General features: G+C 36.5%; 1 protein-coding gene across 1 annotated transcript in view; it reads left to right on the forward strand.

Moving 5' to 3' along the window:
• Positions 1-16277, forward strand: part of LOC110312333 (gastrula zinc finger protein XlCGF26.1-like) — an 896486-nt gene extending 880209 nt beyond the window's left edge. The window contains exons 2-5 of the mRNA XM_029471640.1: positions 7549-7672; positions 10567-10640; positions 12909-13035; positions 13878-16277. Coding sequence (XP_029327500.1) covers positions 7558-7672; positions 10567-10640; positions 12909-13035; positions 13878-15292 — 1731 coding nt within the window. The 5' untranslated portion in view covers positions 7549-7557 and the 3' untranslated portion in view covers positions 15293-16277. The remainder of the gene's footprint in view (positions 1-7548; positions 7673-10566; positions 10641-12908; positions 13036-13877) is intronic.
• Positions 16278-17233: the final 956 nt, after the last annotated feature.

A 17233-nucleotide genomic window follows, 5' to 3' on the forward strand; every position in this document is an offset into this window, starting at 1 on the left:
CACTCACCAGCAGTCCCAAAATCCTGCGGCGGGGGTCGTGGGTAGCTGGCGGGTGTCAGGCAACCCTGCGCTCCCGCTACCCCGGCGCTGATCCAGCCGGATGAGGCCTGTGGTCCTACTCAGGCCGGTTTCTGCTTCCCTAACTCGACAGTAGGATCTTGATAAGGATTGTTTTTTATCTCTACAGACTATTAAATTGTCTGTTTTGTCTTCCCATTGATTTCTTTTGTACTATAATAGTTTCCACTGTAATAATTTTAATTGATTTTGAAGTCTCAGTTTAATCTTTTGAAGATCTTGAATGTTCTGAGCTTTCTCAAAATTCCACATTTAATTAGGATTACTTTGTTCAGAAACAAAATTCTTAACATACGTAGAAAAACAGAAACCTCCTTTTCAATTGCATTCCCATGTTTGTATGAGAACGTTTTACCCTTCTGGCACTGTTCACATGCCATGTATGGAATTTCTGTTTTGATTTATTGTAACTGTTAAATACATGTTGATTAGTGATATTTGCTTATCAGTTCAGGGATGTATAGGAAGAAGTAATTACATACAAAACTAGCTGTGATAATTGAAACGTATATGGATTCTTCGCTTGTTTTATTGTTGATGAAGCTGCATGCTCATGTGCATGATGACTGCAGGAAGTTTGATCCCCGCTGACTCTGTTCCTCAGTAGTTCTTTCTGTTGCTTTGTCGATTGTTTCTAGACAATCTTGAGTATGCACACTGACCAGGCAGAGAAGGAATCTTTGTGCGTATTAGTTGAGAATTTTGTTTATTACTAAAGAACTGTAGAATGGAGATTCCAGCTGAAAGATTGGTTTCAGAATGAATCACAAGATAGATGAGCTGCTCACTGACCTGCTGTAACAGGGGTCCTTAGTGTCAAGTATAGTTCATCAGCACGTATCATTTCATTATGTTTCTTGTAAAATAAAATTTGTGTGCTTATCGAGCAAATGTGGAGACAAATGCATTGAACAGGTGAAAGAATTTCCCATCTGTGATTGGAAGTGTGAACGTGTGAACTGTTAACTCTATGGAGCAGCATCAGGGAGCCTGGTATCAAGAGGGCGCGTGTGAGAACCTAAAACCTTGGACTATATTCTGATTCAATTAATAATTTTTATTCAAATAATGTAGAAGGCAGCTGCAGAAATGAAATCAGTCTTCTTGTTTCTTTGTAAGATTTAACTAAGCTTACATATTTATCTAACTTTACCTGTCTAAGCATGGTTGGGAGATTAGTTTTCTTGGTCTTCATCTCCTAAATGGCTCCGCCTCTGAAAGAGATACCCCTTCACCATCTGCTGTGAACAGCCTGTAGGCAGGCAGTTAAGGTCTCAGCCTCAGGGCCCCTCTCAGCCTTGATGAAATGCTGATGAACTCAATCTTATGAGGCATTTTGCTGATCAACATAGAGGACTCAGGTCCAGAAGATTTTTTTCACCGCATAATCATCATCTTCTGTCTCTAGGTTTTCCATTTTCCCACTGTGTCTTCCAGGATGTTTCTTTGTCCTGGGTCAGAATAAAGAAGATAGAAAAGATGGCAGGAGACCTTACACAAGCTATGTCTTATGTCATACTAGGTTTGTTTTGCTTTATGAGATTGAGTTATGCTGTGTTTCAGCTCTGGCTGTCCTGGAACTTGATTTGTAGACCAGGCTGGCCTTGAACACTTAGATCTACCACTCTCTCCCTCCTGAAAGAGGGATTAATCCCTGAGTGCTGGGATTAGAGTCATGTGTCACCACCACCCAGTGTCTAGCATCGTTATTAAGAGATAGAACATCTTTTTTTTTTTTAAAGCTTTATTTATTATTATTATATCTAAGTACACTGTTTCTGTCTTCAGACACACCAGAAGAGGGCATCAGATCTCATTACAGATGGTTGTGAGCCACCATGTGGTTGCTGGGATTTGAACTCAGGACTTTCAGAAGAGCAGCCAGTGTTCTTAACCACTGAGCCATCTCTCCAGCCCGAAATAGAACATCTTATATATAGTTTTTCCTAAAAACTAGAATGGGACAGTGTCAGCAAATTTTACAGCAGCAAGAAGCCTCACTCATGAAGTCTGAGCACAGTACTTTCCTTTAAATGTACACAACAACAGAAAAGGAAGTTTGTCTTTGGGACCTTATAGGAAAACAGCAGTAATAATCCCCCTTAGAGTTCACATGACCTATCATACTTCTTGTTCTTCATTAATTTTAGAAACGTGACATGAGTTGTTCTGATATGAAGCCTTAAATCAAATCAGAAAATGGTAAAGCACCATGACCAAGGCAACCTAAAAAAAGAAAGAGGTTACTTTGGGTAATGCTTCCAGAGGGTAAGAGTCCACCATGGCAGGGAGGCCTGACAGCAAGCAGCATGTTGGTGAAATCGAAAGCTGAAAGTTCACATCCTTAGCCACAATCACTAAGGAGGGATAGAGAACAGAGGTGGTTTGTGGCTATTTTTTTCTCAGACCCTCTCGTCAGTGTCACAATTTATTCAATAGTCTTCCAATAGCTAAATTTCCCAGAACATTTGACCAGCTAGAGCTTACATTCAAGTACATAAGAAATGGGACACATTCTTATTCTAACCAGTCTTCTAATATTCATGCAATAATTGTGCCAAAAGGCACATTTTTAGAGGGTTTTAATATCAATGTAGAAAATACACCTTTAATGTCTTGTTTGGCTTTTCTGTTTGTTTATTTCTGTATCCCTGATTGGCCTATAATGTGAGATGGCGACACTGCTGGCTTCTAACTCACGTATATCTGCTTGTCTGAGCCTCCTGAGCACTAAGATCAAAGCCCTTCCTCACTGAGTCTGCCTAGAATCTCACTTTTATTTCATTTTTCTTCATATTGCTGCTTTAACGCAACAAGAATCTTGTTCATTTGTTTCACCTATAATTTAGTGGAGTGGTCTAGCTCTCAGCTTGTATTGAAATTGATGTCTTTCTTCTCTGCGGTGGACAGGCTCTTTATTGAATTACTATGAGGCTTACAGAGTTCTTCATTTCTGGTTTCATTTCCAGTTGAGGATTTCTGAGATTTTTGAATTCTGTAGATGATGATATTCACATCCTGCATTATTCTCACTATTTCCTCAGCCATTTGTGAGAGTTCTCTTGTTCTTGAATCAGCTTGTTCCCATCCTCTTAGAGTTCAGGAGCTTGTTTCCTCTTTCTGTCATTTGACATTGTTGAATAGCCTTAAAATTGTACTTTGTGTTCTCTATCTTGAATTTCATTTAAATTTCATTTCACTGGGAGCACTGGAATTGCATTAGTGATTTGAGGTAGGGATATTCTATCAATGCTTGTCATATTGCTTTGGTTCCAGCCTGTCAGTTGTCTTCCTACCTGGCTTTAGGTTAGGATGTGGGGTTTTCAATGTGAGATTTTACTCTTAAGGGTTGATTGATAATCTAGGATGGGGGGGGGTGGCAGGTAATAGGTTACAGCATACTACTAGGTCTAGCTCTGGTCTCAGCAAGTAATAAGCATGTGAGAAGCCCATGGGTATTTACCAGGTCCAACACAGATTGACATGTGTGCTTTTGAGCTTTGTGGACAATTAATGAGGAATAAAAATTTGCTTAGTAAATGCTAGTAGTTTGGACTATAAGTGTGTAGCTTTATAAAGTATGTTTTCTGAATCTTTCAGATATTTACTGGTTCCTCAAGGGATTAATTTCTTTTTCTTTTATTAGTTATTTTCTTCATTACATTTCAAATGCTATCCCAAAAGTCCCCTATACCCTACCTCCTCCCTGTTCCCCAACCAACCCACTCCTGCTTCCTGGCCCTGGCGTTACCCTGTACTGGGGCATATGATCTTCGCAAGAACAAGGGCCTCTCCTCCCATTGATGGCTGACCAGGCCATCCTCTGCAACATATGAAACTAGAGAAACAGTTCTGGGGGCTACTGGTTACTTCATATTGTTGATCCTCCTATAGGGTTACCGACCCCTTTAGCTCCTTGGGTACTTTCTCTAGCTCCTTCTTTAGGGGCCCTGTGTTCCATGCAGTAGATGACAATGAGCATCCACTTCTGTATTTGCCAGGCACTGGCATAGCCTCACAAGAGAGAGCTATATCAGCGTCCTGTCAGCAAGCTCTTGTTGGCATCTGCCTAGTGGCTGGGTTTGATGGTTGTTTATGGGGTGAAACCCCAAGTTGGGCAGTCTCTGGATGGTCATTCCTTCAGGCTCTGCTCTGAACTTTGTCTCTGTAACTCCTTCCATGGGTATTTTGTTCCCCATTCTAAGAAGAAAAGAAGTAGCCACACTTTGGTTTTTCTTCTTCTTAAGTTTCAAGTGTGTTGCAAACTGTATCTTGGGCAGTCTAAATTTCTGGGCTAATATCCGCTTATCAATGAGTGCATATCATGTGTGTTCTTTTGAGATTGGGTTACCTCACTCAGAATGATATCCTCCAGATCCATCGATTTGCCTAAGAATTTCATAAATTCATTGCTTTTAATTGCTGAATATTACTCCATTGTGTAAATGTACCACATTTTCTGTATCCATTCTTCTGTTGAGGGACATCTGTTTTTTTTTCCAGCTCCTGGCTATTATAAAAAAGACTGCTATGACATAGTGGAGCATGTGTCCTTATTACAAGTTGGAACATCTTCTGGGTATATGCCCAGGAGAGGTATTTCTTGATCTTCTGGTAGTACTATGTCCAAGTTTGTGAGGAACCGCCAAACTGATTTCCAGAGTGTTTGTACCAGCTTGCAATTCCACCAACAATGGAGGAATGTTCCTCTTTCTCCACATCCTCACCAGCATCTACTGTCACCTAAATTTTTGATCTTAGCCATTCTGACTGGTGTGAGGTAGAATCTAAGGGTTGCTTTGATTTGCATTTCCCTGATGATTAAGGATGTTGAACAATTTTCCAGGTGCTTCTCAGCCCTTTGGTATTCCTCAGTTGAGAATTCTTTGTTTAGCTGTGTACCCCATTTTTTTTAATGGGGTTAGTAAAAATTCTTTCCCAATCTGTTGGTGGCCTTTTTGTCTTATTGACAGTGTCTTTTGCCTTACAGAAGTTTTGCAATTTTATGAGGTCCCATTTGTTGATTCTTGATCTTATAGCTCAAGCCATTGTTGTTCAGTTCAGGAATTTGTCCCCTGTGCCCATATCTTCGAGGCTTATCCCCACTTTGTCCTCTATAAGTTTCAGAGTCTCTGGTTTTATGTGGAGTTCCTTGATCTACTTAGACTTGAGCTTTGTACAAGGAGATAAGAATGGATCAATTCTTATTCTTCTACATGATAACTGCCAGTTGTGCCAGCACCATTTGTTGAGAATGTCTCCCCCCCCCCCCATTGGATGTTTTTAGCTCCCTTGTCAAAGTTCAAGTGACCATAGGTGTGTAGGTTCATTTCTGGCTCTTCAATTCTATTCCATTGATCTACCTGTCTGTCACTGTACCAGTACCATGAAGTTTTTACAATTGCTCTGTAGTACAGCTTGAGGTCAGGCATGGTGATTCCACCAGAGGTTCTTTTATTGTTGAGAATACTTTTTGCTATCCTAGGTTTTTTGTTATTCCAGATGAATTTGCAAATTGCCCTTTCTAACTCAGTGAAGAATTGAGTTGGAATTTTGATGGGGATTATGTTGACTCTGTAAATTGCTTTCAGCAAGATAGCCATTTTTACTATATTAATTCTGCCAATCCATGAGCATGGGAGATCTTTGCATCTTCTGATATCTTCTTCAATTTCTTTCTTCAGAGAATTGAAGTTCTTATCCTACAGATCTTTCACTTCCTTAGTTAGAGTCACACCCAGGTGTTTTTTATTATTTGTGACTATTGTGAAGGGTGTTGTTTCCCTAATTTCTTTCTCAGCCTGTTTATGTTTTGTGTAGAGAAAGGCCACTGATTTGTTTGAGTTAATTTTATAACCAGCTACTTTGCTGTAGTTGTTTATCAGGTTTAGGAGTTCTCTGGTGGAACGTTTGGAGTCACTTAAGTATATTATCATATCATCTGAAAATAGTGATATTTTGACTTTTTCCTTTCCAATTTGTATCCCCTTGACCTCCTTTTGTTGTCTAATTGTTCTGGCTAGGACTTCAAGTATGATATTGAATACATAGGGAGAAAGTAGGCAGCCTTGTCTAGTTCCTGATTTAAGTGGGATTGCTTCAAGTTACAGTGACTGGAAGTGGTGTCTCCTCTGAGGACCCTGGGTCTGTCTGGTGTGTTTGAAACCAAGGTATACCAGTACTGATCAGAAGGAACCTGAGCCACTGGTAAGGCAAGGCTTCCCGTGTCCTTGCTCCCGCTGTCACAGGCCCGTCACAATGGGATTGGAACCGATATTGTGGTACTCTCACCAGTGATCCCAAGATTTATGGAGAGTCCTCTGAGGACTGTGGGGCGGTTCGCTGAGTTTGCTCCCATCCACTGAGGTTGTGCCCAATGCAACCTGGAGCTGGCGCCACCGGAAGGGGCATATCTACTTTTATGTTGAGGTCCTTCATTCTTCCACATGTAGACATCCAGTTAGTCCAGCACCATTTGCTTGAACATGCTTTCATATTTCCAGTAATGGTTTTGGCTTTATGAAAAATCAAGTGCCCGTAGGTATGTGGGTTTATTTCAATTCCATTGATCAACATGCCTGTTTCTTAATAATACTATGCGGTGTTTATCATTACTGCTAATTAGAACAGATTGTGGTCAGTAATGGTGATTCTTCCTGAAGTTCTTTTATTGTTCAGGATTGTTTTGGCTATCCTGAGTTTTTGGTTTTTCCATATGAAATTGAAAATTTCTCTATAAAAAGTGCGTTGGAATTTTTATGGGTATTGCATTGAATCTGTAGATTGCTTTTGGCAAGATGATCACTATATTAATCCTACCTATCCATGAGCATGGAGATCTTTTCATCTTCTGATATCTTATTCAACTTTTTTCTTTATTGACTTGAAGTTTTTGTCATGCAGGTCATTCACTTTGTGTTAGAGTCACACCAAGATATTTTATATTATTTGTGGCTATTCTAAAGGGTGTTGTTTCCCTAATTTCTTTCTTGGCCCATTTTCATTTGTATAAAGGAAGGCTACTGATTCCTTTTGAGTTAATTTTTTATCCAGCCACTTTGCTGAAGGTGTTTATCAGCTATTGGAGTTCTTCAATAGCATTTTTGGCATTCCTTATGTATCCAATCATAGCATGAACAAATAGCAATACTTTGTCTTCTTCCTTTCGAATTCGTATCCTCTTGATCTATACAGTTATCTATTACTCTAGCTAGAATTTCAGTTACTATATTGAGGTGATAAAGATGGAATGGCTAGCCTTGTCTTGTCCATCATTTTAGTGGAAATGCTTTAAGTTTCTCTCCATTTAATTCGATGTTTGGTATTTTCTTGCTATATATTTCTTTGATGTTTTTGGTGTGAGCCCTGTATCCCTGATTTCTCTAATACCTTTAACAAGAATGGGTGTTAGATTTTATCCAAGGCTTTTTCAGCATCTAATAAGATGAACATGTGATTTTTTTCTTTTAGTTTATTTATATGGTGGATTATGTTGATGGATGTTCATATATAGAACCATCCAAGCATTCCTGGGATGAAGCCTACTTGATCTTGATGAATGATGATGCCTTTGATGTGCTCCTGGATTGGGTTTGTGAGTATTTTATTGAGTATTTCTGCTTCAATGTTCATAAGAGAAATTGCTCCGAAATTCTCTTTGTTGTGTCTTTGTGCAGTTTAGGTATCAGAGTAACTATGGCCTCATAGAATGAGTTTGGCAGTGTTCCATCTGTTTCTATTTTGTCAAATAGTTTGAGGAGTATTGGAATTAGCTCTTAGAGAGTCTGATAGAATTTCAAACCAAAACCATTTGGCCCTGGGATCTTTTTGGTTAGGAGACTTTTAATACTTGCTTGTATTTATTTAGGCATTATAGGGCTGTTTACATAGTTTCCCTGATCTTGATTTAACTTTGGTTAGTGGTATCTGTCTAGAAAATCATCCATTTCATGAAGATTTCCCAATTTTGTGGAGTAAAGGTTTTTGAAATTAAACCTAATGATTCTTTGAATGTCTTCAATGTCATTTGTTATGTCTCTGTTTTCATTATTGATTTTGTTTATTTGGATTCTGACTCACTTTTTTTGGTTATTTTGGGTAAGAGTTTGTTTTGTTTATTTTCTTAAAGAACCAGCTCTTGGTTTCCTTGATTTTATCTATCTATCAATCTATCTATCTATCTATCTATCTATCTATCTATCTATCAATTTATTTATTTATGTTTTTGTTGTTGTTGTTTCTAACTGACTGATTTAAGCCCTGATTTTGATTATTTCCTGCCTTCTTCTCCTCTTTGGTGTGCTTGCTTCTTTTTTTCCACCCAGGCCTCTTTGGTGTAATTTTAAGTTGCTGATATGAGAACTTTCTAATTTCTTTATAGAGGCACTTAGTGCTATGACCTTTCCTCTTAGAACTTCTTTCATTGTGTCCATATACTTGAGTATGTTGTGCCTTCATTTTGATTGAATTCAGAAAGTCTTTAATGCCTTCCTTTCTCTTGTCCCCTACACAGAGGTCATTGAGTAGAATTGTTCAGTTTCCCAGAATGTGTATACTTTCCAGTGTTTCTGTTGTTGAAGTCCATGGTGGTCTGATAAGATTCAAGGCTTTATTTCATTTTTCTTGTATCTGTTGAGGCTTGCTTTGTGACTGAGTGTATATGGTCAATTTTGGATAAGGATCCATGAGACGCTGAGAAGAAGGTATGTTCTTTTGTGATTTTGTGAAATACTATATAGAGGTCTGTTAGATCCACTGGATTCATAATGTCTATTAGTTTCATTGTTTCTCTGTTTAGTTTTTGTCTGGATGTTCTGTCAATTGGTGAGAGTGGGGTGTTGAGTACTCTCAATATTAATGTGTATGGCTTAAGCTTTAGCAATGTTTCTTTTACAAATTTGGGTATCCTTGTGTTTGGGGCACAGATGTTCAGAGTTGAGATATCATCTTCGTAAATTTTTCCTTTGAGTATGAAGTGTCTTTTCCTGTCTTTTTTTTTCTTTCTTCTTTCTTCTCTCTCTCTCTCTCTCTCTCTCTCTCTCTCTCTCTCTCTTTTTGATTAATTTTGGTTGAAAGTCTGTTTTTTTATATACTAGAATGGCTACTCCAGCCTGCTTCTTGGGTCCACCGACTGGGAGAACTTTTTTCTAGGCTTTTACTCTGAGGTAATGTCTATCTTTATGGCTAAGGTGTGTTTATTGTATGCAGCAGAATACTGGATCCTGTTTTCCCATCTATTCTGGTTCTCTGTGTCTTTTTATTGGAGGAATTGAGTCCATTATGTTGAAAGACATTAATAACCAGTGATTGTTATTTCCTGTTATTTTGATGTTGGTGTTGCTAGTGTGTGTGTGTGTGTGTGTGTGTGTGTGTGTGTGTAACGTGGGGGCACATTCTATTTCTTAACCCTAACTTTATTATAACTTAAACCATCTCTTTAGTCTTTATCAATTACTATAAGTTTGAAAAGTATTCAACTCAAATGAGGAGTTTCTAAAAATCATTAATTGATCTAAACAATATTAGTGATAGTTTGTATATGCTTGGCATTTGTCTCATGGGTATGTGAAACTTCCCCACAGTGTCAAATGGGGCCCCTGGAGAAAACTGCCGCTTTATTCTCTATCCCATCTTTTGTTATTCACATTTCATCCCATTCATCCCCTTTCTGTTTCATGTATGTTTTGAGGCAGGTTTTGGGTGGGTAGCTAGGCTGTCATGTATTCATAATTCCAATTGCCCTGGTATATGATAGTAAGGGTTTCTGTAACTCACTCCCCTTCCTCTCACTGTTACAGCCTTTCCCCTTACCCAACTTGTACTCAGCAGTCTCTGAAATGATAGTTTCCTGTTGCCAACTATGTTTTTCTGATTTAGATTTTTTAAATTTCTGCCTTGGAAACATGAAAATATAGAAATATTCTATATAGCATCTGTTGTTATATAAAAGAAAATGCCCCCAATTGGCTTATAGGAAATGTCACTAATGGCTATATCTAGATCTAATGGCAGTTTTTCAGTTTGAGTACATGTCTGTACTCTAAGGCAACAGGACACACAAGAAAAATTGATGTATCTTCCAGATAGAATAAAATGAAATGTGACTAAAGGGTGAGGTGTGATGGCTAATAAAACTCCACTTAGTGCTAGGCGTCCATCTTAGTACCCACTAGCCATTTCACCCTGACTCTAGTCCCGAGAAGATCAGTCCCCAGTAATAACCCTGAGTAGTAGTATTTTGCAGCACATATACATGTATTCTGTTTGTGTCTGTTGCCTGCTAAGGTTTAACAAGCTGAGACTGTAGTCATTTTCCAAGCTTCACTTAATATCTCATTCCATGCTCTCTGTAGGAATGTTGATAAGTATTCTGGTATCATGTTCATTTTTATGTTTTTTATATGGTTTAGTATTATCAATAACAGAGTTGTATTATTTTTAGCTTCTATACTTGAAACCTTTATTGTGAAGTTTCAATAATTATTCCAGTCTGTTTTCCTGACAAAGGAACTTGGAGAGCAACAAGAGGAAGAATGAATGCTTCTCTGCTAAATGTTTCCAAGGTCAGTGTCCTGTCCACATTTCTTTGAAATATTTTTGTTTTCCTTAAACCATTCAAGACTTTATTTCTCTCCCTCTGGTAATGTTACCTAAAGTGTTTGTATTTTGTGATTTATCTTTGTTCTTGTTCTCCAATAATCAACTAATTCTTTAGATTTTTCACTTATAATGGGACAAGCACAGCCTTGTCCCATTATATTTTCACTGGATTTTATACTGAGAGGACATAAATTATCAAGGGCCGAAGTAAGTCAGGGGTAATCAGGTTTCCAGAAACAACCTCATGAATGTGGATCTGCATGTGAATGAAAACTGAAATACTGAGAATATTTTTATGGAAGAATATAATTAGAATATACTCACTGTCTTGAATCCTTATAATAAATATTTGAGCTCCCTAAAGCCACAGATTATGGAAGGAATATGTGGCTTTCTCTTACTATAATATCGATGTTTTGGGGGAGAGATGCCAATTGCAATATTCTCTTTTCGGCATTTGATGTCACACAGTGTTCATGGATGTGCAGACATGTGAAATTTGTTTGTCTTTGGAGAGTCTGCCCAGTGCTTTGTGTGGTGAGTTCTCAGGATACACATAACTATTTTCTATTACCCCATTGTTTTATTTTTTAGAAGTAGTTAGTGTACATTTGTATTATAGCACATAGACTATATTAGTAAGAAATTTCTGGAAAGTATTGCCTTGGTACTGTGCATAAACCATAACATTTGAAGCATAAATGAGTGTCTTTCTTAAATTCTTCTCTTCTTTTTTTTTTTAAAGCAGGAAAAATATTTCATTTATCCTCCTTTTTTTCTCTCTCACTCCTCCCCCCCCCCAAGCTGTGTATTAAATAGGTAAAAATCCTGAAGGGTTGTGTCAGTGTTTCTTTACAATAATATTTTATTTAACTATATAAATGTTCATCTGCATATTTTTATATACAGTGAGTGATATATTATGCCCCTGAATCCCTGAGTTGTGCATCAAGCCCTTAGGACTGAAGTCAGGCATGGTAGTGAGCTGCAATGTTTGTAGAAAGAAAAGAATAATAATAATAAAGTTAACATTATAAGATTCAAATTTTCAGTTAAGTCAATCTCATGAGACATGTTTAAAAAAATTTCCTGAACAATTGGTATAATTCTCTCTCAATATAAACACTCGATTTGATAAAAGATTTATTCCACTTCATCTGAATGCATTGATTGTCACATATGCTATTTATTTACTTATAGATAACTATTCTTTACTGAAAGATCATATGGAGTTTATGAAATTGTTATAATCTGAATTGCATATGTCAACTTTGAGAAAACTTTAAATAATTTTAATGCTGTCTAATACTGTTTTTTTTCTATTTACTTTTCAATTGTGAATATTGTCATGAAATAACTGCAGAAAGCAATTGCTTCTGTGTGCCATTTGAAATGCTGAATGGGTTCAGTGATTTTACACTCCTTTTATGTTTATAGAAAAAAATGTGATTCTTAGTTAGTCCAACAATTCTGAATTTCATATTCTAACTCTTTGTTGTAGGCAGGGTATTGTACTTAGGTCTCAGGTTGTCCAGCTGAGCATTTTACATAGTATTAAGTGAGAGCCAGATGTAGACAGGATTGATATAATATCCATAGTTGAACAGGGCTGATAGTTATACAATTTAAAAACATAGTTTTACTTATTGTAACTTGACTACTTGTGATTCTATTTGATAGCAATCCATACTTCATAAAGATACATTTCTGCATCTAGACCTCAAATGTGTATATTATATTCCCTAAAAGTTTGCTGATTATGATTCTGTTATATCATTGCGTTTCAGAGAAATAGAAAATACAATAAAGACTTTGACTATTTTAGATAGCATCTTTAATTAAAATTAAATTTCAATTTACATTTATGTATGTTGATATACTTGCTGAATTGTTGCATATGTGTGTATTTCTACAGCCTATAAATTTCAGAAGTGAGCATTGGGTTTCAAGGAATTGGAATTAAAATATCTGTTGTGCCATTTAATTTGGGTGTTGGAAAACAACTATGGATCATAGAATCCAAATTGCAGACACATTTTTAAATTAATTGATTGTCAAATCTCCTTTCTCTGTTGCTTAAGTCTTAGAAAACTTTAGAAAGTTCATGAAGGGGACAGAACTTAGAAATGTCACCAATGTAGTATGTCATTTTCTACCTTGTCTGTATAAGAGCACCCCTGGAAAACACTTTCATCCAGAGCATATGGAAAACAGGTAATTTTCCATTACAGGATCTGTTAAGATTCAAGGACGTGGCTGTGGACTTCTCACAGGAGGAATGGGAATGTCTTGATTGTGCTCAGAGGGCATTGTACATGGATGTGATGCTGGAGAATTACAACAATCTATTTTTTGTGGGTAAGAATACTCTTCATGTAAAATTCTTGATTCCTTTTTTGAATTTACCTACTGTCTGTTTATATAAACTCTCTGAAATATGTAGAGACTCCCAGAATAAGAGAAATTCTGATTACCAACAAAACTTTTTCATTGTGATTCCTTTCAATTTTTCTCCATTCTTTGGAAGAAGATCCAGTGTTGTATTCTGTATAACTTCTCTATATACTGTATCTCTTTTTAATCAAAGCTATCAAGTTTAAAAAAAATTGAATGTTCAGAGCAAGAAAATATATTGCCACACACATAATAATTAGAATATTTTAATTTTACTATTGCATGGAAGTCCTCAGTTAGTTATGAATTTAAAATGCAAAAGGTTTTATATGAAGAGCTGTTGGTTGTGAGAATTTTGTTCTTTCTTATTTACTTTATGACCTGTGGTCTCTGTTTAGTCCTCATACAGAATGGTCTTTCTATCATTAGTTCCATGGCAATGTGGATTACATTCTGAATTTCTAGATGACCAAAGCTACACAGTGTCCCTATTCACAAAACATAAATAAGGAAATAGAGAAACATTGTTTATATTATCTTGCATAGAGGTCTTTTCTCGAAGTTCTTCATGCTCAGTCACCTATCCGCCCAGCTTTCTGGGAAGTGGTGTGTAAATATAGTTAGAAGGCTATTATCATTTCCTGTCATTTCATATAGATGAGATTTCAGGTTCTATTGAGTATCCATGTAATGGTTGTGAAACAAAAGACCTCTCTTAAGATCTCTATCCTTGAGATTTATCTTAAAAATTTTAGGAAACATGGGATATTGTTTTACTCATTTACTAATAGCTGCCATCTCTGCAGTTTTTTCAGAAAATGATCATATATGTTACAAATATAAGAATGTCTTGGATGAAGATGCACAGCAAATTGTACACCAGCATTTGAATATCCAAGAGAAGTCTTATAAATGCCACGAGCCTGCTAAAATCACTCATGCATCCACCCAAAATAGTCCTTATAAAATTAACCTCAGAGATACAACTGTTGAATCATCAAAGCTAAACAGACATAGAACTGGAAACACCAGAGAACCTTGTAAATATAAAAATTGTGTAAACTGTTTAAGTGTGTATTCTATCATTAGTCTAAATCAAGGAATCCATATAAATAAGAAAGAACACAATGGTACAGAGTTTGATAAGATTTTTGAGTCTAAAGAAAAACGCATGCTGAAACCAACCAATAGTGGAAAGAAACCTTACAAATGTAGTGAATGTGAGGAATGCTTCACCCAGCTATGCGATCTTAAAAGTCATCAGCGAAGTCATATAGGAGAGAAACTTTGCAAATGTAGTGAACATGACAACTGTTTTGCCCTCAAAAGTGATCTTAGAATTCATCAGCCAGTTCATACAAGAGGGAAACCTTACAAATGTAATGAATGTATCAAATCTTTTACCCAGAAATCCAGTTTAAAAAGACATCAGAGAATTCATACAGGAGAAAAACCTTTCAAATGTAGTGAATGCAACAAATGCTTTTCCCATAAATACATTCTTATTATTCATCAGAAATTTCATACAGGAGAGAAACCTTACAAATGTAATGCATGTGGCAAATGCTTTACCCTGAAAGGAGAGCTTAGAATTCATCAGAGAATTCATACAGGAGAGAAACCTTACAAATGTAGTGAATGTGACAAATCTTTTACCCAGAAAGGCCAACTTATGGTTCATCAGAGAATTCATACCGGAGAGAAACCCTACAAATGTAGTGAATGTGACAAATGCTTTATCAAAAAATACAGTCTTGTAGCTCATCAGAGACTTCATACAGGAGAGAATCCTTACAAATGTAGTGAATGTGACAAATGCTTTACCCTCAAAAGTGGTCTTAGAATTCATGAGAGAATTCACACAGGAGAAAAACCTTACAAATGTAGTGAATGTGACAAGTCTTTTATCAAAAAAATCTATCTTAGAATTCATCAGAGTGTTCATACAGGAGAGAAACTTTACAAATGTAGTGAATGTGACAAATGCTTTATGCACAAATGCAGCCTTAGTAGTCATCAGAGACTTCATAGAGGAGAGAAACCTTACAAATGTAGTGTATGTGACAAATGCTTTACCAGCAAAGGCTATCTTGGAAGTCATCAGAGAATTCATACAGGAGAGAAACCTTACCAATGCATTGAATGTGACAAATGCTTTACCCACAAAGGCAGTCTTAAAAGACATGAGAGAATTCATACAGGAGTGAAACTTTACAAATGAAGTGAATGAGACAAATCTTTTACCAAGATAGACCATTTTAGAACTTAGTAGAGAAGACATATAGTAGAGAGACATATCAATGTAGTAAATATGCAAATACTTTACTCTTGGCTCATCTCATAGAATTCTTCAGAGAATATATACAGGAGAGAATCTCACAAATGTGAGAGAAGGCCTTTTCCCGAATCTCATGTGTAACAATATATCTGGAAATTTATAGCGGGGGTGGGGGAGGAACTCTCCACAGGAAAAAATGTAGCATGTACTTTATCCAAGTGGTATTTTCCATGGCACTTGAGGCTCCATACTAGAAAATTATTATGAACATGACAAACTTGTAAAGGTCTTCAAGTCTTAGAAGCAAGTATTTTTGCTGAGAGAAACTCTGAAAATATGACAATGAAGAAAATTACTTATTCTCAAATATTTCATGATGGAGACAAAGTGAGAAAGCCAGAAGATGTGGTATTGTGTAACAGTACTTTGAAACCAAAATAATTCAATGGAAAAGGAAAGTGATTATTGCAGCTAATATACCTCTCAAAAACAATATTGAAACTAAGAGCATTCTGTATGTTTAACTCAAATGAAGAAACTCAGACAAATTATACTTCTTAAAAGAGGATAGATAGGACAAATTGAGCCACCAACATAATATGATCTTTATCCTGTTGATATACCTACAGATATGCAGCTTGCTCCCAGTGTCTAGTATTCATGATCTGTATCATATTCTGGTTTCAAATTTCTGCATAGCTAACTGTCTTTGTGTCCCTTGTGCTGTTGTCAACAACTTCTTGCTCATATTCCTGTATGTAACTACAATAAAATTCATTGGTTTACCAAGTTAGACTTGGTTGTTTTAAGTCTCCACTTTGGGTGGGTAAATGAATACACATGTTGCATCTCCCCAGAAAAAAATGTCTCTGCTAAAACATAGGTGAACCCACTAAGATTTTCTGCAAACTTGTAACATAAAATTAATACTACAGCAAAGTTTTTCATTCTATGGGTAGTGATCCTTTTGGGAATGTAATGACTCTCTCATAGGGGTTGCTTAAGACCTTTGGAAATGCTTATGTCTGATTGTCTTAGGACTGAGACACCATTCTTTTGTCTCCAGTTGAGTTTGCTGCATAAGAATGCTTTGAATTTTATGACAGAGCTATATAGCATTATGAAAATTGGAACCACTGTACTAAAGAGAATGCATTTGTGTTAAATAAGGAAGACTGTGTTTAATGCTCCGGACTTATTGCTATAGTAGTACTAGGTTAAGTTAAAATGGCTCCACACAGAAAGAATGTAGAGTGTTTAGGAACCTGAGAGATAAGGCTGTTCCCTTTCTTGAATTCAAAGAAGAGTGAAAGATCTACCAAAAACCAAATGAAAATATTGCTTCAGAGTTGTCAGTGACAGATATCATCCACTGGACTATATCCCAATGTGGCTTTCAACTCATACTAATACTCCTTGATTTAAACAAACTACAATAACTCTTAGAAGCAATCCTACTCATGGGCGAATACTACAAACCATTGTCGTGTCCTGTCCTGTTGCACCATAACACCCCACTCTGTATACCAGAAGGAATGAATTAGATTTGAGTTATTTTTTATAATAAGTTACAGAATGCTTATGTTGTATACATCCCAGAACATTCATCCAGAAACAAAACCCAGGAACTGGCTTTACTATGGTATTTTCTTCATCTTACTTTCATGGCTGAATGCATTCTTACAAATGTGAAACTACTATGAAGGATTAAAGAACTAATGAACAATAAGTAAGGTACATGTTTATGTACAGTTTAGGAACCCCAAAAGTGTCCTGGAAAATCATTTTGTTGAACTTTAAAAAGAGGAGAAAGTCTTTTCTCCAAGCCAAAGCATTTCAGTAGAATATTAATAATAAACTTAGAAAGACAAAATTTGGACCTTA

Source organism: Mus caroli, chromosome 17, assembly GCF_900094665.2.
Source record: "Mus caroli chromosome 17, CAROLI_EIJ_v1.1, whole genome shotgun sequence".
Classification (NCBI taxonomy): Eukaryota; Metazoa; Chordata; class Mammalia; order Rodentia; family Muridae; genus Mus; species Mus caroli.